Here is a 27,698-nt window from a genome sequence, read left to right on the forward strand (position 1 = left end):
GACAAGACCTGCCTGGGCTTAGACTCTGCATGAGGTGCTCTTTGTCGTTGAAATTTACCTGACTCTGGTAGGCTAATGTAGTGGGCATTTTGGTTTGACCTCTAAGATAATTAAAAGATAATTTTCAGACAAGATAAAACCATTAAGTTCATACAGATATGAAATGAACACATGTTAAAAGATTTTACTTAACTCGTGAGAGAACCAGCAGGTGTTATAACCATTTTAAAGGAAAATACAAAAAACAGACATAAGAATATTGTTCAGTAACATTGAAATGTGCCCACAGGTCAGAGTCACAGACCCTGGGATGGAGGCTCTGTCCCAAAGGGTTGAGCCACAGGCTGAGGGCAGAGCTTCAAGCCATAGAGGATTATTTGTAGGCCTTGAAACCTAATGGAACTTGCTGGTTGGGTTTCGGAATTGCTTGGGGCTGGTGACTCTTCTATCCTTATTCTCCCGTGTGGAATCAGGACATCCATAACTATTATTCTATGCCTGTCCCACCATTGTATTTTGAGAGTAGATAACTTGTTTTCTAGTTTGACAAGTTCACGAATGGAGAGGAATTTTGCCCCAGGATGCATCATGCAGTGTCATGGTTAGATACCATGGACTGTGGTGCCGGAGTGCCTGGGTTTAACTTCTGGCTCTACCATTTATTAATTGGGTAACTGTGGGCAAACCACTTAGTTTGCGCATCTGTAATATGGGGTTGATAGTAGTTCATACCTAATAAGTTTTGAAAGTTATGGGAAATGAGCACTTGGAATTATACCTGGCACATATGTGTTACCTGTTGTCATCAGATATACTTTTCTTCAGATCCTTTAAGGAAAGAGTTTTTCAGGAATAAAGCATTAAAAGGATGAATCACCTTTAAAATACTGATTTAAAATCTCTCACGTCCAGAAATTTCCTAAATGTGCTTTAGAGGATGAAATAGCTAGTACCTTTCCCCTGCTGAACAGAGGTATTCCTTTATGAAAGTGGAGATACTGCCTGCTTCTTAGAATAGCTGTCCACCACAGATAAACATTACTCTGAGCTGCTGGGTGTGTTCAGTGTGTAAATAGATTGTGGGAACATGAGAGGCTGGTTTTTCAAGTTCCTGCTCCTAGTACTCCAGAAGGGGCAAGTAATCCAGCATTCTACAGTTTGTCTGAAAGAAAAGTGAGCCTCCAAAAATGTTCTTCTAACCATCAGATTGAGGTAAGAATCATGTGTTTAGGGGGCTTCAGTGTGACGTCTGCTCTCTTGATTTTTGTATTTTCGTGTGTTTAGGAGGTGGGGTTTGCTTGTCAAGAAATGAATGACTCCTTCCACCATTTAATATGGGATTTTACAATAAAAGGAGAAAGAAAGGAATATATACAGAAGGCACATTTTGGCTATTGGGCTGCTATATAAGTTTGATAGATTGAGGAGGGAAATATAATATCTTCTTGTTGTTAGCGCTTAATTTAATCTCCAGAGTGAAACCTTGCACTAGAGCCCACTGAACAATGACTATCTCCAGGAGCAAATATGTATCCTAGTGGCATAAAAAAAATCAAGTTCACAGCAGAAGGACTGTGTCATTTTGCCAAAAACTTCTCATACCTCTATGTATAAGATAGCAGTCTGTTCCTTCTGAATTTCTTTGATTGTTAGAAAACTCAGATGTTTTATTTAGCATTGTTGAATTGTTTTTTTCATTCAGTCCTGTTCTTGATATGGTTAGATATCCAGTATCTAAGGATTGTTAGAAGGATTGTTAATGTCTGAAAACCCTGGAATAGTTTCGACATGAATGTGATGTTTTTAACACCATGAGGAGATGAGATACTGGCTGAATATGCATATACACTAGAAAGATGCATCAGGTTTTGAAAAATTTCTCCTGAATATGGATTGTTTTAATTAGCAATGCCGTCTTCCTTATTTAAGTGAAAAATACATTCTGCAACATAACATATTGAATTATATACTTGGAGAAAAAAGTTTTCTATTTAAAGCATTCAAAATTATGAGTAGAAAATATTACTTCTATATGATAATGTATTTAAAATAGTACTTAAATCTTAGTCTTCTTAAAGTGTCTTAATATGTCAGGAATTGAGCATTTAATTTTTTCACTTTGTAATAAGTTTTTCATGTGTTGTTTAGACAACAGCTCAAACACAAGACTCTTATAATTTATACCCCATGACTTATGTGCATGAAGACATTCAACTGGGCCCTAGTGAAATCCTTAAATAGATCCCTAAATCCTTGAATATATATATGCACACATACACACGTATACCTGTATATTTACATATGGGCAGCTAATATCAGGAAACAGATAAAAGGTGAGAAAATGTCTTTTTGTTGTCAAATCATGTTTATTCTATGATTTGATTCTTATGATTTTCTGAAATTCTCTGCCAGCCTAAGTTTGGGAATTAGCTGTGTTGTCTTTCCATTTATTCAGGTTTGATAAAGTCGTCTAATAGATTTGGGAATAAAACAATAAAATAATGATTTCTACCTCTTTGTGTCCTGGAGGCACATTTAGTACTTTTGTTGTAACTATTTTCTTTTAATTATTTAGTATGTTAACAAAAGGAAAAGGGAATGCAGCTTTAATATGTAAAACGAGCAGCTTGTCTTACCTAAGCTCTGTTAGAGAATGGCATATGTGATGACTGTTTTGCCAGCATATGTAAACACTTAGCTAATCATCTTTAATATTTTCTATTTAGAATTTGCTTGTACCTATGTTTTTGTACATCCCATATGTTGCTTGTTTATGTGTTCTCGCTCTCACACATTCACCCCACACACACACACACATTCATACATTTTGGATGATTTCACAGGAATTTTTCTTTTATTTTGAGGAAGATTAGCCCTGAGTTAGCATCTGCTGCCAGCCCTCCTCTTTTTGCTGAGGAAGATTGGCCCTGAGCTTACATCTGTTCCCATCTTCCTCTATTTTATATGTGGGACGCCTGCCACAACATGGCTTTATAAGCGGTGCTAGGTCTGCGCCTGGGATCCAAACTGGCAAACCCTGGGCCGCTGAAGTGGAGTGCACGAACTTAACTGCTACACCACCAGGCAGGCCCCTCACAGGACTTGTTAACTTCTCTCCAACTTGGTTCCATTCCTGGCTATGTCTTTCTGTGGGTAGTATCATCATTTCTTTTGACCTCTCTTTCCTTACCATGCTTTTGCCATATCTTCATCATGCCTAGCCCGTGGACTTCTGATTCTACTGAAGATAGCAGTGAGTAAGTAGGTGGTCCCATTGTTTCCATCACTTGTGGAGTTGGCAACTGTAGTGGCTACCTTAAGTTCTGGAAGACCGTCTGGGAGTCAGGCAGAGCTCTTAGAGGTACAAAGTCTGATAAATATACAGTGCACTAGGATAGGAAATTCACTTGATCTGGATTCTCTCTCCTTTCAGCGAAACACATCTCTACGAGGCAGTAATGTCTGCCTCAACTACCCTCTTTCTCTCTTTTATAACCCCACTTTCTGTAAATTCCCCCAGGACATGACATCTGCCTCCATCGCTTTATTGACACTGTACTTCCAAGGGTCACTCGTGGTGCTGTTAGGAAATTTGATTACATTTATTCATTCATCCATTCAGTAAATACTTAGTGACGGCTATGTGTCGGGCACTGCTAGGCACTAAAGTTACAGTAGGAAACAGTCTGACTTTATGTACCTCCAGTCTAGTTAAGGAAGGTATTAATTTTCCCAAATCGTTTATTTCAATTGTGATAAGTGCTGTCAAGGATACTTTTCCAAATTCTCATTCTATTTGACTCCTTTGCTTTATGTGACATTCATGATCACTTCCTACTTCTCGAGTTTTCTCCTTCCTTATTATATCCACGACTCTATATTATCTATCCAACTACTTTTCTACCAGTTTACCTCTTGTCTCCTTCTCTTCCCTTCCCTAAGTGTTGGTTTCCCCCAAAGGTTTAGCATTTGACCCATAATCTATTACTTCTTTTCTTTGCCTGTGACTTCTCCTCAAACCATAGTTTTAAATATCACCTCTGAGTGGATGCTTCCAAGATATCCATTTCCATCTACTATACATTTTCCCACTTGTATGTTCAACTGTCACTGGATATTCATCATTGTTGTAGCCAAATTCAGTATCTTTCATGTCAAACTACTTCCTCTTTCATCCATGTTTCTGCCAATGGCATTGATGATCTCCTGGTTTCTCACACTTGAAACCATGGAGCCATTTTTCTTCTTTGTATTTGCTGTCAATAACCAAACCACTATCAAGTCCTTTCATTTCTTTTATGATAATATATCTACCATCTATCTCTTCCCATCTACTTTTCCTGTTATTTTTTCTTTTATTCTTTATTTTCTCATCCTCTCCCTCAGTCTGAGAGTTACCTAGAATTCAAAGTCTTGGTCAGACCCCACCTCCATCAGAAAATCCATATCCAGAAAGTCCATATCTCATGGATATCTTCTTTTTATAGGCCTCAGGAAGAGAATCATGGGAGCTGTGGAAAGAACATAGGCTTTAAGATCCGGGTTTAGGTGTTGATTCTACCATTCGCTGCCTCCTGTGCAGTTTCTCTCTCTGTGAGCCTCAGTTTCCTCATACTCATCCTATCTCATACAGTAGTCACAAGGAACAAATAAGACCATGGAGGTGAAGTCATTTTAAACTATGAAGCACTATATAAATATTAAAATAAGATATGTTAACATAAGAATAACTCAGGAGCGTGGACTAAGGCCCTGTGTTTTGGCTACCTAGGTGGTTTAGTGTAGGGGTTGAGAGCATGGACTCTGCAGCCAGACTACCTCAATTTGATCTTGGCTCTGCTACTTACCAGCTGTGTGAGAAACTGAGAAAATTTAGTTAGCTTTTCTGTTCCTGAGTTTCTCATCTGTAACATGGGGGTAATGATAGCTTGCACTCACAGGGGTGTTGTAGGATTACAAGGGTTAATAGATATAAAATGCTTAAAAACAGTGCCTGGCACAAAGTAAGTACTCTATAAGTGTGGAAGTAGTGCTGGGGGCCAGTGGGGTTGGGTATGGGTACAAGGTGGGAACAAGTTAGTAGAACTGAGCCATCAGGTGAGGATCAGGTGCAGCAAGGATGGGAACACAGAACCACAGAGTGAATACCTGTACCTGGCTGAATCCCTCATGATTCAGATCAAAAATGATCCCGCCATCTGGGGCAGAACTGCAAATGCACGTCAAGGGACCATGAATATTCTGAGCAACGATTTGGGGCTCAAGGATGGGGAGAAGGGTCTTTCAGATACAGTTTTGTTTTGTTTTGTTTTGGTTAAAGAAAAAAGAATGGTAGTTTGCCCTTTAAAGTCATGATATATGTTGGTATGTCATGGAATCAAAATATCAGTATCCAAATGTCCAAATGCTAAGAAAGCAGACTTAACTATCTTCTGTATTCAGGAAGTCTCTTTCTTTCCCGAGGGCAGGCTTATAGCATTTTAGAGTGCAAGGGACCTCAGACATTCTATTTCTCTCAATTTATAGTATCATTGCCCAGACTATGTATTTTTACTAACACAAAGCGCTTCACTTTGGATGAGGGTTTTTTTTTTTTCATGTTAAGAAAGGGCAAATAATGATACTTAAAATATTATGGGGGTTATCATAAATGATTTAAATTGTTTAATCTTCACAAGAACCTCATAAGATAGATATCATCATCCCATTTAGATAAGAATAAACTTAGGATCATAGAGCTCATGCATAATTAATGGATAATTGAACCAGGTTCCAACCCAAGCAGCTCAGCACCAGAGCCCATATTCTCAACCACTGAGCCCTATCCTCTCGGCACCTCTGTGCTCTAGAGTCTGGTTAAGAGGTCAGGCTCTGGGGTGCTGGGCGGCTGTTAAATGTTGCAGCTCCAGTTTTCCTTGACAACTGGTATTAAATGTTTGATAGTTTTTCATCATATGTAGAAATTACTTAAGATTTATACTAAGTATTCCCAGGTCTGTACAAGAAGAGTCTGATTTTTCTCATGCATGATTCTGTATGTGACCATCAAAGGTCCCAAATAGTGATGCACTCTATTTCCTAGACAGTATCTTATTCTGTAAATTAGCAGCTACTTTGCACTGTACCTATTGCTTCCGGCCATGGGGATATTCTCTTGAGTATGTGTTAGTTTTCATCTTTGTTTTTGCTAATGTTTCAAAAGTTTAGGCTCAATATTTGGACTGGCTGTTTTATTTCTGTTTCCTAATTGAACTACTTCGTCATTAAAATGTTCCCTCGCCTTATTATTTTTTTACTTTAAGCATTATCCACTAAAAATAATTTAATCAGCTTTTACTTCATTTTCTTCTTCACTGAATAAAAATATTAAAATCAGACTTATCTTCACTGAACCGCTTAATAACCTTATTCATTTCCAAGTAGGCATAGTACCATTTGTAACTCTTGTTAAAGTTTAATTTAGCAGTTTCCAGTCCTTGTAACAGTTGACTTATCCAGGCTAATTCGATTTAATCTTTCTAACTGAATACCAGGAAACACTCTGTTCCTACATTAGGAACATGTCCAGTTCATTTAAGGGTTTGTGGCTTATGTAAATAGATTTCAGTGGCATTTTCATTTTGATGTTGTGCAATCAGAAAATATTTCCAGGAGAGCATCAAGACTTGAAGGGAAATTAAGAAAATGAATAGAAAAGCAACTCTAAAATAGGTTTAATTTTAAAGCAAGTAAAATCCTTAAGACCAAACAATATAATTTTTTAAATCACATAACATTGATAGTGTATGCTAAGAATGGGAGTGGTAAATTTTACCAGAAAATATAGTTGAGATGGGGTGGAAGGTGGGTGTGTGTGTGTGTAGACAAATATACTTGAAACAGAGCCGTCAAATAGTGGTGTTCCAGAGTTCAAAAATAGACTTTAAATCTAAACATATTTTTATCTGGATTGTAAAAATGAAAGGTCAACAGCAGCTCACTTGGTAAACACAGACCAAGAGAGATCGTATCAAACATATTTATTTAATTCAATATCAGAGTGTAGACCATTCCGTTGATATATCCTTCCAAGAGCTATGTACAGACTGCAATCGTTTTTAGTCTTCTTGACATGAAATTACATTAAAATTAGTATATGATTAAAATTTTTGAAATTGGGGCTGGCTGGGTGGTGCAGCAGTTAAGTGCACACATTCCACTTCGGCGGCCTGGGGTTCGCCGGTTCGGATCCCGGGTGCGGACATGGCACCACTTGTCAAGCCATGCTGTGTTAGGCGTCCCACATATAAAGTAGAGGAAGATGGGCACAGATGTTAGCTCAGGGCCAGTCTTCCTCAGCAAAAAGAGGAAGATTGGTGGCAGACGTTAGCTCGGGGCTAATCTTCCTCAAAAAAAAAAAAAGAAAAAAACTTTTGAAATTAATTTCATTTAAATCAAGTAATATGATATCAAGGATGAGTTTTCAAACAAAGCAGTAGGGACCTAATACAAAATAGGCATTTTTTCCAATTTTCAACAAATAATGTTATATTCAAAGATGTCTGAGTCTACAGACAGATGTGCAATTGAGTTGCATATTTTGACTAAAATAGATATATGTTAAAACACATTTTGTGACAAAGAATCACTGCCCTCTAGTTGAGAGGCTAGCACAGGGAAATTAACTACAAGGAAGTTCAGTCAGTAATATCGGGGGGAAAAAGACTGGGATGTTCTGTTTGCATCAGCTGTGTCAAGAAGGAAGACTTTAACCTGCTTCAAGCCATTCACAGCTGTCGTCTAGTTTTGTTGACTATTACTGAATTTGAGCTCCAAATACAGGAAGGTTATTTCTAAGTCAGTTCTACGCAACAAACCAAACAGCTATTGATTTTCTTTCAAATTCCCATTTGTCTCTCTCATTGTCCTTGTGAGTGGTAGTGATGTGTTTGGCTTTATGCTTAAGCACAACAGGATATAACTAAATATGAGGACCACTCAGATTTACAGAGTAGGTTCCTGAACAATGAAGATAAAATTCAGTGGTCGTATTTGATTGATTATATTTGGAGAAGTCTTGACCTGGGCCAGCAAACTTGAAATATAGGTCCAATACTGCCACTAATAATAATAGTAACTGCCCATCCTTGGACTGTTCAAGTGCTTTCCGTGTAACCAAGGCGTACAGAGGTTCAGTCGTGTCTCCAAGATCCCGCAGCTAACAGATTTCAGAGCCTAGATGTGAACTAGAGTGCCTGCTTTGTGCCGGGGTTACCTTGGTCAAGTTAAGTAACTTCTAAAGGTATCTCCCTGGGAAATTTGTTCCTGCTGCCACAATTTCTACCTTTCTACCTTTCTCCCTGGTTCACAGGCTCACCCAATCAGTGCTGGTGTCTGCAAAGCTTTTACTGATCTGTCTCTCATACTTAGTTGGGATTGCTATCAATCTGATTGCTAATGCCATGTCTGCCAAATGCAGCAAGGAGCTGTGGAGAGTAGGATGGACAACACTTACGTTCCTCCAAGGTGGTCTTGTACCATGGTCTACACTGGGGGTTGACAAACTTCCTATTAAGGGTAAGTCGGTAAATATTTTAAGCCTTTTTGTCCAAGAGGCAAAATCATGACTATTTTGTATATACTTAGATAAGAAGACAGAAAACAAATGTCCGCAAATATTTCATTGACAAAATTCAAAATATAACAATAAGGATTGAGTACAGTTTTTTCTTTTTTGTGTTTTTTTGTAACACAGATCTACTGAGAAGAATGGGATTTTAGGCAGATAACTTTTCACTTAATTGGGGTCTAATGTTAGAATTCTCTTTTTTTTTTTTAGAGATTTTATTTTTTCCTTTTTCTCCCCAAAGCCCCCTGGTACATAGCTGTACATTCTCTGTCATGGGTCCCCCCAGTTGTGGCATGTGGGACGCTGCCCCAGCATGGTTCGATCAGCAGTGCCATGTCCTCGCCCAGGACCCGAACCAATGAAACACTGGGCTGCCTGCAGCGGAGTGAGTGAACCCAACCACTCGGCCACGGGGCCAGCCCCAATGGTGGTATTCTTAAAATCAAAATTGATGATAGTAGATCCAACCGCATCTCAGACCTGCTAAATTTGAACCTGAATTTTTTTATTTTTATTTTTTTGTGTGAGGAAGATTCACCCTGAGCTAACATCTGTGCCAGTCTTCCTCTACTTTTTGTATGTGGGATGCCTCCACAGCATGGCAGAGTGGTTCATGTCTAGGATCCAAACCTGTGAAACCAGGCTGCCAAAGTGGAGCATGTGGAACTTTAACTACTGAGCCACAGGGCCAGTCTCTGAATCTGAATTTTAACAAGAGCCCCCCGTGATTTGTGTGCACCCTAAAGTTTATGAACACACTGGTCTAGAGTTTCTTAATACTATCTGAGCTGCATCTTGATTCCTTCAGAGGAGATAATGAAAGCTCTGAATCCTAGAAAAGGTTCGCAAACCATTTGAAGTCCATTTAAAAACTCCTACAGGGTCTGTGGTCCTGAAGTTAAGACCCTAGGGACTTTGTGGCCAGGCCTACCCAGGACAAAAATGTTTTAAAAGTAGATTGTGGTGATGGTGTTCAAATTGTGAATATACTAAAAAATCATTGAATTGTACACTACAAATAGGTGGACTGTATGGTATGTGTCTTATATCTCAATAAATCTGTTTTAAAAAAAAAACCTCAAAGAATTGTACTTTTAAAATGTCCCATGGGTTTCCAGTGGACAGCTCGTGTAGAGAATTACAAGGACTCCAGGTTTTGGAGTCAGGAAGCTCTGAGTTGAAATCCCAGCTTTGCCACTTACTGTGTTATGGAAGTTAAGCTACTTAACCTCAGTTTCCTTTTGTGGAAAGTGCAGCTAATAATGATAATACCCACCTCAGAGAGTTTCTTGGAGGATCAAAAGGAACTGCTAAGGCTCCTGAAAGCATGGACTGAGGACCTCAGCTGCGGGAGGGGGAGTTGGCCTGAATAGCATGGATGGGTTTCCACAAAGGACCTAGTGTCTTCTCAGCTAGGTCACATCAATCAAACTTTGGAAGCAGGATTCCCTAGGAGTGGTTTACGCATCCAGAGAGCATGGTTAATTGGGGGTGGATGGCAGTTGACTGAGCTTAGGAGGAGAATGTTGCATCTTCTTGGACCAGCCTTCAAGCCAGTTAGCACTTCAGGTGTTTGTTTAGGGCTCTGAACTTGCAAGAGCTCTCTGGCCATGCATTTTGTACGTATCAAGACATTTCTGCTTATTTTCCAACACTAGCTTACTTTAGCTCCTGTGAAAAGGATCTGCACTACCCTCCTGCTAGAACATGAGTAACTCGTCGAAATTCTCCGGGCTTCAAGTGGTCTCCTGCACCATAACCTCTGTTGTAGAGCTTCCTCTCAGATGTCTATCTTGAACTATTCTTTCTTATGGTTTTGGTCAATGACAACTTTGGATCTCTAACTTTTCAGGCTATCTGTCTATATATATATATATATATATATATATATATATATATATTTTTTTTTTTTTAATATTGGCACTTGAGCTAACATCTGTTGCCGATCTGTTTTCTTCTTCTTCTTCTTCTTCCCAAAGCCCCCCAATGCATAGTTGTATATTCTAGTTGTGGGTCCTTCCAACTCTGCTACGTGGGATGCTGCTTCAGCATGGCCTGATGAGCAACGCCGTGTCCATGTCCAGGATCCAAACTGGGGAAACCCTGGACTGCCAAAGCAGAGCACGTGAACTTAACCACTCAGCCATGGGGCCAGCCCCTATATATTTTTTTTGATGCAAGTGATTGTCTGTTCTTCTTTTTTTTTTTTTTTTTGAAGAAGTTTAGCCCTGAGCTAACATCTGCTGCCAATCCTCCTCTTTTTGTTGAGGAAGACTGGCCCTGAGCTGACATCCATGCCCATCTTCCTCTACTTTATATGCAGGACACCTTCCACAGCATGGCTTGCCAAGTGGTGCCATGTCCACACCTGGGATCCAAACCGGTGAACCCCGGGCCACTGAAGTGGAACGTGCCAACTTAACTGCTGCACCACCCGGCCAGCCCCAGATTGTCCATTCTTAACACCCACACCAAATAATCCTTGTTACTATAAGGCCCATAACTGTGGTCAGATTTTAGCGTGCTCCAGGGGGACAAGTGCAAAATATGACCTTGAAGGAATTAGATTATACACCAAAATAATTGCAAGATTTATTAGTTTCTAGTATTAGAACTGGGGCATTAGGCCAAGTAAGATGTGCTATAATGCTGGAGTGGGCTGAATTTATTGACATGGTGTATTTTCCAGAGATCCTGGAATTAGTGTGGTACTTCTCGCAGCTGGAGGTATTGGCAACAGATTACTTGATTGGTTAATTGAAATCTGAACTTAATGGTGGCTTACATCGACTGAGTGATATCCTTGACTCCTAATTCATTAGACTCAACTGTGTCTCCCACTCTGTTGATTCTCTCTCCTCAGTTTCTTTCATCAGCTCATTAGTTCCTTTGTCCCTTCTTTAAAAATTGTTGTTCCTCATGGTCTTATTCTTGGCCCTCTTCTCTTCCTCTGTGTTCTCACTTGCATAACTTTCACCACCATGTAGGCACCAATGATTCCCAATTAAATGCCTCTCGTGTAGAATTCTCTGATAAACTTTAGTTCCGTGTTCCAAATGCCCTTCTGGACAGATAGATCTTTGTTGATGCTTGCCTCGTAAGTCCTAGACCTCAACATGTCCAAATTTCAATTAATTGGTTTTTTTTTTTCTCCCAAGCTTCTTTGTCTTGTCTTCTCTATCTCTGTTAATAGTATTGCCATCAACATTCCTAGGCTTCACCCCAGTCCTATTGAATCAGAATTCTGGAGATGGAGCCTCAGGAATCTATTTTTGAACGAACTCCATAGGTGCTTCATATGTACACTAAAATTTTAGAACCTTTGCAGTTCCCTGTGCTGGAAACCTCAGAGTCACTCTCTCGCCTTTTCCTTACCGCTCTCATCTAGTTGGTAACTGGATCTTATTGAGATCATTCCCAAATATCTAAAAAAAAAAAAACTCACCCTTAGTTCCTTTCCCACTACTACAGCTTCAGTTCCTACTCTCTCTGGCGCTCCTGGAAGAGCCTCCTCGTTGTCTGCATAACCTCTACCCTCGCCTTCACGCGATCACTAAGTGCTCATGTCTTTCAAAACACGAATCTAAAATAGAAAGCTGACTGTGCTATTCCTTGGCTTAAAAGCATTCAACAGCTGGATGGCGTGGGAGCAGTTTTCAGGCTTTTTAAGGTCATGAAACTGTTCAAATAAAATCTGTCCGGGAAATCCAACTTATAGAACAGATAAAAGCAGAACTGCTCCGTTTGAAGCAGGGGTCGGCGCCACAGGCTTGGCCTCTCATCCTGCCTTGCTGTGTTTCCTAAGAAACCATTCCCAAAGACGCAGTTTGAAAAACACTGGATAAAGTCCACATGCTTTATTTGGATACCAAATTCCTTCCTGGCTGGCACCCCCCTCCTCTCACCTCTCCACCATTGACTCAGACCCCAGCCCTGGGATTATTCCCTAGTCCCTGGACTAATCATGTGTCCTTGTGACTTTTCGCATTTACTGTCTTCACATCCTAGAATGACCTCTTTCCTCTTCCTATTTGTTTAGTGTTCTCACAGCCAAGTTGGCATTTATAAGACTGTGGCTTTTTATATTTATGTCTGTTTCCACTAGAAAGTAGACAAACTCCTTGAGAACAGAGCCCATGCTTTCTTCATCTATGAGGCCCCTAGAGGTAGCAGTTTCTGACACATGGTTTTATATATGGTTGTTGCATAAACATTTATGTGTTCTCTAACACATTCTATTTATTCTTTGGTTTTATTTTTTCCAGAATGAACATGCCTTAGTGAATTAAACATTAATTTAAAAATACATTAATTAACCACAAGGCCATGTCACTCTACTACTGATGTTTTTTCCTGTTCAGTAGTCAAGCATGATAATCAGTGGATACATGCATTGTGTATCATGGCATATGAAGCTGAGCTAATGTGGCTAGAATATACTTTTGACAGCAAAGACATTTGCTGTATTTTTCTTTACTAATTTTGTGAGTAATGTGTATTCATTGCAGAAACATGGAAATAAAGACAATTATAAAGAAATTAAAATACAACCATAATATAACCACCCAGATATAGACTTAATATTTTGACTTATTTCCTCCCATTTTTTTTGTCTGTAATATTTAGGTGTGTCTGTACTTCCTTCAACACAATTGGAACCATACTGTAGAAGTAGTTTTATATCCTGATTTTTTTTCCATTTACCTTCTTATTATGAGTCTTCCAGCATGTCATCATATATAAAAGAATCTTAGCATTATTAAAAATCTTATTAATAAAAATTGTGGAGTTTAGAAGCAATTGCTAAGAAGTTTGTAAGTTCTTAATAGAAGGTCTAGGAAGCCAGAGAGAGACCTTTGGGTATTTTGTGAATCAAAGGGAATAGAGGTCTGTTTTTGACTGATCTCTTTTAATGACATATTCCTTCAGTGTAAGAACAAAAAGGATGGAGGGGGCTGGTCTAAAATGTTTTGAGCATCTATTATGTGCCAAATATTGCGCTAGGCACTTTGTATACATTAATTCATCTTCATATTCACAGCAAACCAAGGAAGTGGATATTAATATTCCCATTTTACAGATGAATAAACTGAGGTGTAAAAACTTAGAGTAGCTTGTCCATGTTATTCCCTCAGGGAGTAGAATTCGTTCTATTAGTTTCCAAAGCCCCACATTTTTTCCAACACCAACTCTGAGAGGGTACACAGAGCCAGCCTTTGATTCCGAGGGCTTTGTATTAGCAGTGCTTACCATGTGGACTAGAAAATCTTTGGGTGGCCGCAGTTTATGAACCCCTGAAATTACCTCCCTTTGTCTGTTAGAACATATGTATATTTTTTCGGGGTTCTTATTGATTGTTTAAAGTATCAGCTATCCCTCAAAAAGGTTTTTGGATCTCTGTTGTGAATAATGAAGCATCCACAAGTCTTGCAGAAATCCTTTGAGGAGCCTTTAGTTTCACTTGCCAGGCCCTGCCTTGAGAACATTATCGTTTCTTGTTCTATTACCCTTTCATGAGTCCCTGGAACCCATGGGACCAGTTTCTCCCAATACCCGCCAGTACCCTCGATACTGTTCATTTATAGAAGAGTCTCAAATAATTTGCACTTCTGCTAACTGTGCTACCATTCCTCTAATTTGTGCATCTGCGTGTGTACTCTTGTATTCTTTTAACAGCTGAGCATTTGAAACCCTGCTGACTTCTCTGTGTAGCTAAAAGTGCCTGTGCTTGCACTGACCCAGTAATAAATAGGGAATCATGGAACACATGCAATTTTTTCATTCCCATCAAAGAGTGGAAGAATGCATGACCCTTGATCTACAGACTTCCTGGTAACCACAAACTTACACATCCTATGTATTAGGAAGTGAGATGTGGTAAATTAAAAGGGCCACAAATTCTTTACTGCTCCCCTTCCATTAGAATCTAATTCACCTCCTTCAATCTGGGATGACTTTAGTGATTAGCTTGACAAATAAAACATGGCAGAAGTAATGTTCTGGGACTTCCAAAGGTAAGTCTTAAGATGTCTTGCAGCTTCTGCTTGGACCTCCTGGAACACTTCTCTGGGGTAAGGAAGCTGACATGTAAGAAGTGTGACTACCCTGAGACCACCATGAGGGAGAAGCCACATATGGGTGTTATAGTCAACAGCTGACATCAACTGCCAGATATGTGAATGCGTCATCCTTAATATCCCTCCTAGTCCAGTCTTCAGATGACTTCCGCCCCAGCTGCCATCTGACTGCAGCCTCATAAAAGACTCCAAAATGAGTGCCTCCTAGTTAGGCCCAGTCAACCCACAAAACTGTAAGAGATAATGATAAATTTTTTTTTAAGCCACTAAATTTTGGGGTAGTTTGTTACTGAGCAGCAGATAACTGAAACACGAAGGAATGGGGTACACATGTTATATTTGGAGCTAATAAGCTCCACTTATATTGAAGGTTTCCAAGGAAACTGTGTTCATTGCTCTTCTGCCTACATTTTGTATGATGGATCCTACTCTTGTCCTCATATTCTCCCTGGTAAATTTTTTTTTTAAGATTTTATTTTTTTTTCCTTTTTCTCCCCAAAGCCCCCCGGTACATAGTTGTATATTCTTCGTTGTCGGTCCTTTTAGTTGTGGCATGTGGGACGCTGCCTCAGCGTGGTTTGACGAGCAGTGCCATGTCTGCGCCCAGGATTCGAACCAATGAAACACTGGGCTGCCTGCAGCGGAACGCACAAACTTAACCACTCGACCATGGGGCCAGCCCCTCCCTGGTAAATTTTTTTAAAAAATTAAGTGACATATATTTTTCTCTTCATTCTGCATACATCCATTCTAAAGGTGGCAGTGTTTTATGAAATTCTGTAACACAGAATTATTGGAAGAGGGTTAACTGATTAAATAGAACATATCACAGGTTTAGAAGAAGGCATCCATGATAAAGAGGCCACCATAATGTCATGTACAGTGGTTTCAGTGGTACATTCCACTCTAAATCCACTAGCACTGCAGTGGCTCCCACTGAGCTGGAATATTGTCCAATTTCTTCATCTCAAGCATTTGCCCAGAGTTTAGTTTCTTTCTCCCATTCCATTTTGGCATAGAGCATCACTTCAAGACTCTGATCCAGTGTTCTCTCCTGAGATGAGATGCTATGTATTCCAGTTTTTATTTTAGGCATTGCTTCTCAAATGTTTTATTTTTCATCTCATTCATTAGAAATCTGAAATCAGTCTTATGAGGATAAAATCATGATGTTGGCAGGATTGCATTTCTTCTGGAGGATCTAGGGGAGAATCTATTCCCTGGCCTTTTGCAGCTTCTAGGGGCTGTCTGCATTCCTTAGCTTGTGTCCCCTTCCTCCATATTCAAAGACCATCACTCCAACCTCTACTGCTGTCATCACACCTCCTTTTATGAATTTAACTCTACCGCCTCCCTCTTGTAAGGACCCTTGTGATTACATTGGGCCCATCTGGATGATCCAGGATAATCGCCCCATCTTAAGATCTTTGACTTAATCATATTTGCAAAGGTTCTGTTGACTAGGACATGAGCATTTTTGGTGCCATTATTCAGCGTATTGCAGATACCTAAGCTAGACTAAGATTCAGGCATTTCAGCAGATACCTGTGGATACTTAGAAGATAAAGAGAGGAGGAGAGAGTGTTCCAGGCAGAGTCTTGCAAGTAGGAAGATTTGGAGGTGAAAAAGATCATGGCTTCTTTAGAGAAATGAAGTGTCAAGTGTGGTTAGAGAGTAGATACATGAGAGATGGGTAGACAAAAGCCAGATCATGAAGCGTTTTTAAAACAATATTAAACAATTTGAACTTTTAAGAGCAAAGAGAATCACTGAAGGGTTTTAAGCATGGGAGTGACAATTATCAAATTTGTGTTTTTGGAGGAATCTGATGTAGGAAAGCAAGAATGGGGGCAGGAAACTGTGATGCTGAAGATCAGAGTGATATCACTTAATTCACAACATGTCTGAAACCAAAATCCATTAATGCCCACCAAAACCAGCACATCTCCCCAACTTCCCTATTGTCACCTGTATTTTTCTAAGACTGAAATCTTAAAATTATTTCTGGCTTCTCTCTTTTACTTCCAACTCTAGTCAGTCACCATAACTTATTGCTTCTTGAAATTTTTAAAAGATAATGTATGATTATATGAACATGTCTAAAATAATAACCAATATGGAAATAAACTCCTTTTCATCTCTTCTCTAACTCTTGACAGTCCAGCTCTCATCCCTATAGGCAACATGATTAAGGGATCACTATGTATCATTCTGTGCCTTTTCCTATGTGTTTACATATATTATATATTGATTGCATTGCATTAGACTCATATGCACTTGAAAGCATGAATATCTTTGTATTTTCCACTAACAATGTAGCTTAAATATTTTCATATCAATACATATTTTTAAATACCTCATTTCAGTGTGGAGCCATGGTATTGCTGTAACTTTAGGCTATTTCAAAATTTTCACTTTTTATTTTTGAGGAAGATTAGCCCAGAGCTAACATCTGCTGCCAATCCTCCTCTTTTTGCTGAGGAAGACTGGCCCTGATCTAACATCCATGCCCATCTTCCTCTACTTTATATGTGGGACACCTACCACAGCATGGCTTGACAAGTGGTGCCATGTCTGCACCTGGAATTCAAATCGGCAAACCCTGGGCTGCCAAAGTGGAACGTTCGAACTTAACCACTGCGCCACTGGGCCGGCCCCATAAATTTGCACTCTTGATAGTTATGTTACAATGAATATCTGTACATTATCCTCACACATACACACAGATATTAATTTTTCTATAAGATAGTCTTAAAAATGGTCAAAAACTTGAATATCTTAATTTAACAAACTTGAGGTATGATTGAAATATAAAAAACTGTACACATTTAATGTATACAACTTAATGAGTTTGGAGGAAAGTATATACCCATGAAACCATCACCACAATCAATGCCATAAACATATCCATCGCCTTCAAAAGTTTCCTCCCATCCTATTTATGTATATATGTATGTGTTTATGATGAGGACACTTAGCAAATTTTAAAGTATACAACACAATACTGTTGACTATGGGCACTATGCTATACAGTAGCTCTCTGGGAATTATTCACATAGCATAACTCAAACTTTGTACTTTTTGCTCAATTTTGAAAGATTCAACTCATAATCTTAAAAGGGTGAGAAGAAATGTAAAGGCTCTGAGATTTTACCCTGCTTTCAAGCTAACGAGTAGGCCTGTCACAGTTTTCCCTGTGGTGGCTGAAGACATGCTGCTCCTGGGGCAGATACAGTGGACTTTATTACTCACAGGACAACAAGTCTCATGAGCTTCATGTTTGCATTGGTTCCTCTTGCCTACAAGTGCCCAGGTGGAAACTGTGCATGCAGTGGATTTGCATAACAGCTGAGGAAACCTGAACTTATGGAGCCCAAAGATTTTACAATGGGATGCAAGCAAATCCGCCTTCTGCCCTTGAGAGAGTCTTTTGCTTTATTAAACAAGTCGTAAGCAAATCTACCCTTTGCTTCTGAGACAGATACTCTCTCTTTCAAGGCTGATCACTAAATAAACATTCTTGGAATGATTGTCCAGAACAAAAGACCAGTAAATGCCTCTGCTCGCAAGACATGTAGATATGGAAGAGACTCATGGAGAGTTCTCTCTCAACTAAGGGGTGAACTTATTTCCACTTTCACCAGTGGGGTATGAGTATGCCCATTTCCACACACCCTCACCAAACACTGGATGATGTGGGTTTTTGGTTTTTATATTTTCATAATCTAGTAGGAAAGCTAAAAAGTTTTCTCCTTGTGGTAATTTGCATTTGTGTAACCAGTAAGCTAAGTGAGCATCTTTTCATGTTTATATGAATTGCTTGTGAGTTGCCAAGACTGTGAATTGCCTTGTCTTATTTTTTGCCCCTTATGTTATTGGTTTATTTTCTCATAATTTGTAGAAGCTCTTTATATTTTCTAGATATTAATCCTTTTCCTGCTTTATATAGAAAAATCTTAGTCTCCCAGCCTATCTGTTTCTTTTAATTTTACTTTCAGTGGCTTCCTTTGTACAGATATTTTAAATTTATATAAGGTCTATTCTTTGAAACTTTTTTGGAGACAATATAGAATTTTGTAGGTCTTGGTAGTTAAAAAGGATTTAGGGGAACTACCAGATACGATATAAGTCTATCTCCTAATTTTTCTTTCAAATCTGTCTCTCTTGAATTTATTTAGGTTTTCTCCTAACCAGTTATTTTAAGATAGAAATAGTCTTGTCTTTAAAAATATCAAAATACATGATGCCAAGATAAGAACTTATGATGTTAAATATCTTTTTCCAAACTGAGGGTTCTGTGAAAATTCACAATGAACATTAGAGCATTAAAGAGACTGAGAAGTTCTGTAGAAGAAAACAACATTTAATTTGGTTTAACTCAACATATCCAAAATTTTGTTGGACTTCAGAACTTTAAAAAATTCCATAGAATGTCTAATAGCATCTGTTGTCCCATGGAGGTACTGAGAGGCAGTCACATGTAATGGTTAGAAGCAGGGTCCCTGAAAGCAGACTGCTCTGAGTTACTTACTAACTGAATGACTTTGGGCAAGTTATTTAACTTCTCTATGCCTCAGTTTTCTCATCTATAAAATGGAGATATTAGAATTTATTTCGTGAGCGAGTCATAAAGATCAGTTGAGTTACGTAAGCATTAGTTGTTATTATGAGACATTCTGAGTATACTGCTCTTGGAGCATCACTATAAACCTGATGATATTGTTAATTGGCCTTCCTATTATTGTTTGGAGAATGAATACCATTGTGAAGTTAAAAAAAAATTTCAACTACTGTGCTTCATGGAATGTGCTGCACAGGTGAGAAGGTGAGAAGAAACTGCTCTATTGAAAAGAAATGCTGTAATTCCATAGCACCTGCCCTTGAATCTTTCAGCTGGGAGTTCATAATGAAAGTACTATTCATTATCTCCCTAAAGCGTCTTTATCTTTATGGCAGTTCTCACCTTTTGACAGTTGTGTGGATTCTTGCCTACTCATTTATTCGAAGGCGCTCCCAAGTAAATTTTGCTTTGCTGTTTAGCTTGTATTCTAAGCACCCTAAACATCCCTCTAAGTGTGCTGAAAATCCATCTAACTGTTGTATTGTCACACAGTAACAGGCAAACAGGAAATTAACTTTATTTTTTTTATTTTATTTTAATTTTTTTATTGAGTTAATGATAGGTTACAATCTTGTGAAATTTCAGTTGTACATTAATGTTTGTCAGTCGTGTTGTAGGTACACCACTTCACCCTTTGTGCCCACCCCCCACCCCACCTTTCCCCTGGTAGCCACTAATCTCTTCTCTTTGTCCACATTTTTAAATTCCTTATATGAGTCGAGTCATACAGAGATTATCCTTCTCTAACTGGCTTATTTCACTTAACATAATTCCCTCCAGGTCCATCCATGTTATTGCAAATGGAATGATTTTGTTCTCTTTTACAGCTAAGTAGTATTCCATTGTGTATATACATACCACATCTTCTTTATCCATTCATCTGTTGATGGGCACTTAGGTTGCTTCCATGTCTTGGCTATTGTAAATAATGCTGCAATGAACACTGGGGTGCATAGGACTTTTGGAATTGCTGACTTCAAGCTCTTTGGATAGATACCCAGTAGTGGAATGGCTGGATCGTATGGTAGTTCTATTTTTAATTTTTTGAGGAATCTCCATACTGTTTTCCATAGTGGCTGCACCAGTTTGCATTCCCACCAACAGTGTATGAGAGTTCCTTTTTCTCCACAACCTCTGCAACATTTGTTACTATTAGTTTTAGATATTTTTGTCATTCTAATGGGTGTAAGGTGATATCTTAGTGTAGTTTTGATTTGCATTTCCCTGATGATCAGCGATGATGAGCATCTTTTCATGTGCCTATTGGCCATCCGTATATCTTCTTTGGAGAAATGTCTGTTCATGTCTCCAGCCCATTTTTTGATTGGGTTGTTTGATTTTTTGTTGTTGAGTTGTGAGTGTTCTTTATATATTATGGATATTAAGCCTTTGTCAGATATATGACTTGCAAATATTTTTTCCCAGTTAGTGGGTTGTTTTTTTGTTTCAATCCTGTTTTCATTTGCCTTGAAGAAGCTCTTTAGTCTGATGAAGTCCCGTTTGTTTATTCTTTCTATTGTTTCCCTTCTCTGAGAAGATAGAGTGTGAAATTAACTTTATTTTTATTAACTTCATCCTAAGAGCACTTCTAGAAACGTTCTATTTTTAAAGGTCCATTTCAAGTATCCCATAATGAGATGTATTCAGATATATTCTTTCCTTTGACTAAAATATCAATGCCTATTGTTTTTAAGTGTGTTACTCAAAACAAATGCTTTTTTTAAAAAAAGCTTATATCTCTGTGTGATGCTGTGAGAATTTTTGATTATTGCATCTTGTGTGTTGCTCAACAGAGTTAATGACCTGTCCAAAGCTATCGATGCTGAAAGGTAGCAGAATGCCACACAAGCCACCTTGTCATCTTTTAAAATAGTTTAGCTCAGTTTGGCAAGGCTCCTGGCCAGAGAGGGAAAAATCTACATCTGAAATGTTTAAGGCGAGAGATCTGTTTAAGTGAAGGGATTGAAGAATAAAATAAAACTGAATTACTCCCTCCTAATCTGACTAGTGTTTACTGGGCACATTAAAAGAATGAGAATCAACTCTAGATAAAATGCACTCAAGATTATTTTTACTCATTTTTTTCTGCTTGATTAGAGTGTGTAGTGGGTAAAGGTTCTCCAGGAGAGGCTATTAACTAGCTGAAAAGAGGCATCAAAAAATGGTACATACTTAGGTGAATTCATCACAACTCAGATGCTTGTTCTCCAAAGGCTCAGAAATTTGATTTGTTCAGCATACAGAGAACAGATCAGACATAGGTTCAACTAAAGCAAACACAGAGGGTTCCATTGGCAGAACCAAGACATCCACTCTCTGAAGGGAGAGCTCTGTGGAAAGCCAAGTTATAATCAGAAGTGTCCAGGAGGAAGTGACGTTCAAGCAAGAGGAAATAGTTTTTTATTTGAGTGGTTAATGGCATGAACATTTGCCAGACTGAGGCCCTATCACTCGACATGGAACATGTCGTACAGGGAACAAATAGGTTATTTTTATTTTGAGGCCCAAGTGTTTCTCTTCTGGTCAGAGTCTGGATGGGGACTATCAGCATCTAGCTCCTTAGATCTCCTTTATGACCAGGCTCACTGTCTCCTCTTCTCCACCTTGTATTTCTCCTGAAGGAATGTATTATCATCAATTAGATTCCACCTTACAGTCCAGTCCAGTCCTGCCTTCTGGAGGAAATATCCTGATTTTCTTGATAAAATTTCAGCTACTTGTGATCTCTTTGACCACTCATTTGCAAATGAGCTCTATCAGTCCAGGTACAGATGAGTGAAAATCCATTTAGGGCTAATTTTGTTAATTAAACTCTCACAGGCTAGTTTTATTTCTCTTATACCTGTACTTGACTCCCCATCTTCTCCATCACCTTCATGTGCTACCCCGTGGTGTTACTACTCTCCCTCCATTCTCCTCACGGGGTAGACCCTTGGATTTTTAGAGGACAGACTTGCATTTACAGCCCAAAGCAAGCATAATCATAAGCTTCAGGTCAAACATTTTTATAGCTCCCAACCCCTTGAATAATTTCTAAATACAATTCTATAGAATATTTACATAGGACATTCTAAATTTGACATTTCACTTCAAAATATGTCTTAAGTGAACCTGGCTGTAAGGGTAAGGTATTCATTCACTGAGTTACCAAGTGGATTTTCCATTTCAGTGTGAAACCAGATGAGATACACAAGGGGTGGAAAAATCAGTTGTGTTCTTTATCTGAGGAGACCACAATTGACAGCGATGCAAAAACCAAACCATTAACCTTTCCAAAGAGCCCCTTTTGTGCTTAACCTTGTTGTTTCCTGTTTGTATCAACCTTGGGGCTCTCCTCCCTGGGGCCTCTAGGACATTGGAGATGGACGAAAGGGCTGGAGTAAATCTCATGTGCACTCTCCAGACCAGGGCAGTTTCCTCAGAGGGAGATAACTTTTGGTCTGTAGGAAGCATTTCAATTCTGAGTCATTTCAGCAAAGTTCTGGTTTGGTGCACAATGTAGAGAACAAATTCGTGGGGACTTTGGAGAGTTAGGGAGGCTCTGGACAAGATCCTGTCCTTTCAGATCTCCTGAGATTTTGAGGTCAGCCTGACCTTATGGTTACTGGGGGGCCGCAAGGCACCCTTTGAGTAAGTGTCTAGTTATGCTTGGAAACCTGGCTAGAACCAAGCAAACCAAGAGAAACTTGCATGTAGCTTGTGGTTCATAGGCCTGGGGGAAAGCTAAGGGACAGTGTCATGGAATGATGCCAAATCATAAAACCCGGTAGATCCCTCTAGGAGTCATCGTTCCTAAGGGGAGGTACAAAGAGAATCCAAGTACTGAGCAATGAAAGAATGTGCTCAAGAGTTAGGATGAGGGACAAGGCCTGGTGAGCTTTTTATGTTGACTAAGAGGCAGTTTTAAAACATCTGCTTTGCAGTATTTAATACAAACCTAGAATAATTCACAAACAGCCATGTACATCAGAAGATATAAACACCCATATTGAGAATAAAACTTTACCCAATACATTTGAAGTCCCAGTGTTCTCCTCTCTGATTGCATCTATTTCCCATGAATTTCCTTATATTTATACTATAAATGTATGTATTCCTGAATTAGATACAATGGTTTTGCAAGTTATTTCCTTCATAAGTATGCTGTTATTCGGCATGACTTCGTCTGTAACTTAACCTTTTTCATTCAACATTACGTTTGTGAGATATATTTGTGTTGATACGTGTAGCACTCATTCATATTTGTTTTGCCAGCAGTGCTTATTTTATGCAGTTGTCCTAGTTGTGGGGAGGGAGGGGGAGAGAGAGAGAAGGAGGAAACCATTTAAGGGACCTGTCCTGTTGTAGACTTAGTCCAGATTGTACACTTAGTGTCTGAAAGTGGTGACCCAATCCACCCATGGCTCAGCTGCAAGGGTGATAATGGGATCTGTCTGGTAAGAAAGCTAATTATAATGGAAAGAACTGAATTTGCTTAAAGAATCTGGAGTCAACTAAATATAAATAATATTTCATGGTAATAAACAATAAATATTTAAAAAATGTAAGTTTACTGATTAAAAATTTTTTGAGTTAGGTGACACTCTTACAAGTGCTAATGGGAAAGATGGCCTAATTAATTTTTCTACCCTTTGTTTTCTCTACCTTTTCAGTGTTTTCTAGATTCTGTCCCAGTGCATCTGATTCCTGCTCTGTAGCTTTCTGAAGGGTTGACATTGAGCATTGTTAGTGAAACTCCGCTGCGACCTGAGTCTACCACACAACAAAGGCTTTGAAGATCTCTTTCAGTTAAAACCATAATGACTTTCTTGGACTGCAGTCCCAGTGGAGCCTGTTTCTGCGTAGCCTGGAAGAATACCTAACTACCAGCAGCAGTTCCTCAGAGGACTTAGAGAAACCACTCTACATCAAACAACTCTGGATTGTTCAGGGGGAACTTAAGGCTAGCGGATATCAACTGACCTGAAAGATTCAACCACTGCTACTCAGAGCTTCTGCTGAAATACCATGTCTAAGAACACAGAGTTCATCAATCTGTCATTTTTATTAGACCATGAGAAGGAAATGATCCTGGGAGTCCTAAAGAGAGATGAATATTTGAAAAAAGTGGAGGACAAGAGGATAAGGTAATACTCTTTTATCTTGTTTGCCCTCCTTGACTGCTTTCTGTTTGTTTGAAGCAATTCAGATCAGAAATGGGGCAACTGCAACCACACTGGAGACAAATGTTGGTCAATGACTTCATGGGTTCCCAGCAGTAGCCCAAATAGAAAACATCTTTGGCATTTTGTCGTTTAGCTAGGTGGAAGGATGGAATTTAGCTATAAACATGGTGCTTATGAGAATGTCCATTTGCTAAGAAGGTCAGAATGATTAATGAAGTAGAAGGACTACCCGGGTTTAAGTACCAGCTCTGAGATGTATTAGTAGTATGACCTTGAACAAGTTACTCAGCTTGTCTATGCCTTGGTTTTCTCATCAATAAAACAAGGATAATAATAGTACCTACCTTATAGGATTATTGCAAGCATGAAGGAAGATGATACATGTATAGTGCCTGGACCTGAGTGCACAATAAATTTAAGCTATTATTTATTTATAATGCTTTCTCAAGTCAGTCTTACTGGGAATTTGCCTCAACCATAGCTGGGAGAAGAAGGGGATCTGGAGACTGAAAAGTTCTCATTGTGCCCCAGAAATCACCTGAATTTCTTGAAATAAGTTTCTGTGTGAGGAAAGTTGGGTAATATGGGCACAGTTGAGTTTCACATCAGTTGTAGGCAGGGTTAATATAGCTGAAACCCCAGGTGTGACTTCGCCTGTGTTTCAGCCAGCATCCATTCTGATTGGTTGCATCATCTGTTCCAAAAGGTCACAGCATCGTTCTGATTGGCTGCCACGTCCATTGTGATTGTTTGCTGCCAGTGCTGTCAATATATTAAATATATTTGGTTATTACATCTCACCCCTGAATAGAGGATCAGAAATAAACAGAGTCACTGCCTACTGTGCAATATGTCACTTTTGTGTCTTATATGTCTCCCCAAACTGCAACCAGAAGCTTAGGTTTATTTTACTTGAGGAGAAAACTTGTCATAAGATTATCTTCACATACTGCAAAAATATTCAACACGCCAAAGGAACTAGGATCCTTAGAATTGGAAATACATTGAAATATTGTTGTTTTCATAGTTAAGAGCCAAAAATTTTCATTTCCATCATTCCAAGATATTCAACCAATCTTAAAGAAACAAAGGCTTTGGTTAAAATTATTACTCTCTTTTTATACCTGGAATTCAGGTGGCAATGAAATGCACTTAATGGTTTTAAAGAAATCAGAAATGATATTTTTGGCACTGGGAGTCCAGTCATGAAAAGTGGCTAAATTTTCTAATGCACTTCAAAAAGTTATATTGTTTATGGGGGGTGAGCTATTAACCAGTTATTGATGACATTCTCAGAGGAATTAAAAATCACTGTCTTCAGGAAAAAAACAATAATGAGATCCCAGGAAACACCGAAGTACAATGAATAGGACATTGTTTAGAATATTTGTTTTTGTCATTTTCAATAACTTTTAGTAATAATCTGTTATACTTGCTCTTCTTTTTTCTCTATTTTTCTTTCCTTGTTGTCTTTCCTTATTCTGTGTAAAGAAATTTAGCTAAATTGTGTAATATACAACAGAGCTATCAAGAATAAAGTTGTTGATATCCTGGCTCTTTCAACTTTTTTGAGGATAACAGAAGAAAGGCTTTTATAAAAGCCTTTCTAAGAGATCTAAGAGATACTTTTATAGAAAACAGAACGTCTATTTTCTAGAAATGTCTATCTTATAGAAAATAGATTTTTTTAAGCTGTTATGTTTTCTTCCCTTCTTTAATAACAGCAGTGTCTAATATTTTTTGAGTGTTTTTTCCTGCACTAACTGTGTCAGATGTGTTGTCTTGTTTTATTCTGAGCTACTAAGATATGAGCCCAGGCCAGAAAACTCAGGCTCTTCCGCGTTTAACAGCTTTGTGTTTTGAGAAGTCACGCCAAAGTGAGTGGCAGGGGTGTTTAGAGTGCGTGCTGTTGAATCGCACTCATATATTTGTTGATTAAAATCTTAGTTACACCATGAAATCTTTGTGTCACTTTAGACAAGTCACTTCCACGGGTGGATCTAGTTTCCTCATTTGACAAAACAAATAATATTAGGTACCTCAGAAGATTGTTGTAAGGATTAAATAAGCTAATATTATCAAGAGCTTAGAACAATGCTGGCATACAGTAAGCACACAATAATTGATGGCTATAATCGTTAGCCCCATTGTGGTCTGTGTTGCCCTTGATTTATGAGTTGTAGTGAACACCATCAGTGCTCCACTCAGATCCTTTAGGGTCCCGTTGTTGGATCTGTGCTCTCATCTCCCCGTTTCCACATCCTTTACTGCTAAGGGCTGGGACCTACTACTTTCTTTAGAGGACTACCTTTGGGTGGCTGGAGTTGCCCATAGGATTAGAGAGCCACAAGCACCAGGTAAATTTGAGTGTATGTCCCTACTGGGCAGCCACAAGCCAATGGCTGAGGTACAGAAACCCCTTGCCTCAAGGCAAGACAGACTGTGCAATGCAACTTCTGCTTCAGAGCTCCCCACGGGATCATGCTGAAACTGGACTTCACCTAAGAAACACATCTTTGCTCAGCCCCTCTCCCCTTCTCTCTCCTGCCTCTCCTACTCCCTTACAGGTTCCTCCTGAGAGCACTGCAAAAATCATTTGCACACAAATCTATATCTCAGAGTTAGCTTCTAGAAAGCCCAATCAGGAGGTTTGCCAGACCAGACAGGGAACTTAGTCCTTTTTACTTGATAGCTTCCAAAATCATCAACACAAGGAATTTATGGTGTAGCATATTTTATTGCAGCAGTAAACTTTTGTGCTAGCTGGTACAATAATTGTTTTCACTATGCTACAGAGGTGTAGGTTGATATATTCTAGGAGTCTAGAGGAAGAAGTAATTAATTATGAATAAGATAGAAACTGAAGGAATGGTTTCACAGAAGAGGTAACATTTGAGCTGAGCTTTAAAATGTGAAAAAGGATTTTGACATTGGCAAATGCATGTCAACTGTGTTTCAGCTGTGAACTGTGAACCACAAAATCACCTTCAGTTTCTGTTCAAAGGTTTCAGGAGGAAATGGAAGCCAAAGAAAATTTTTAAGAATTATGATTACAAAGAAGAAACTGATCTGGAAAGTTAGTAAATTGAAGTTTGGGAAACAGTGGATTTATTGTTTGCTTGTGTATTTATTTGCTTGAGTAGGTTGTCCTTAGACATAAAGAACGTAGACAATGGGAGAGTGTAAAAATTGTATTGAATCAATGTTTTAGGCTTGTCGCCCGACTG

General features: G+C 38.8%; 1 protein-coding gene across 8 annotated transcripts in view; it reads left to right on the plus strand.

Moving 5' to 3' along the window:
- Window positions 1-27,698, plus strand: part of SYTL5 (synaptotagmin like 5) — a 277,903-nt gene that overhangs the window by 96,840 nt on the left and 153,365 nt on the right. For 4 of the 8 annotated variants that reach the window (XM_014728802.3, XM_014728803.3, XM_023633544.2 and 1 more), the window contains exons 1-2: window positions 1,064-1,212; window positions 23,959-24,432. In XM_014728802.3, coding sequence (XP_014584288.3) covers window positions 24,314-24,432 — 119 coding nt within the window. In that variant the 5' untranslated portion in view covers window positions 1,064-1,212; window positions 23,959-24,313. Of the gene's footprint in view, window positions 1-1,063; window positions 1,213-23,958; window positions 24,433-27,698 lie in introns of those variants that run through there. The other 4 variants (XM_070257790.1, XM_070257791.1, XM_070257792.1 and 1 more) reach the window with 1 other exon arrangement.

This window comes from Equus caballus, chromosome X (genome assembly GCF_041296265.1).
Source record: "Equus caballus isolate H_3958 breed thoroughbred chromosome X, TB-T2T, whole genome shotgun sequence".
Taxonomy (NCBI): domain Eukaryota; kingdom Metazoa; phylum Chordata; class Mammalia; order Perissodactyla; family Equidae; genus Equus; species Equus caballus.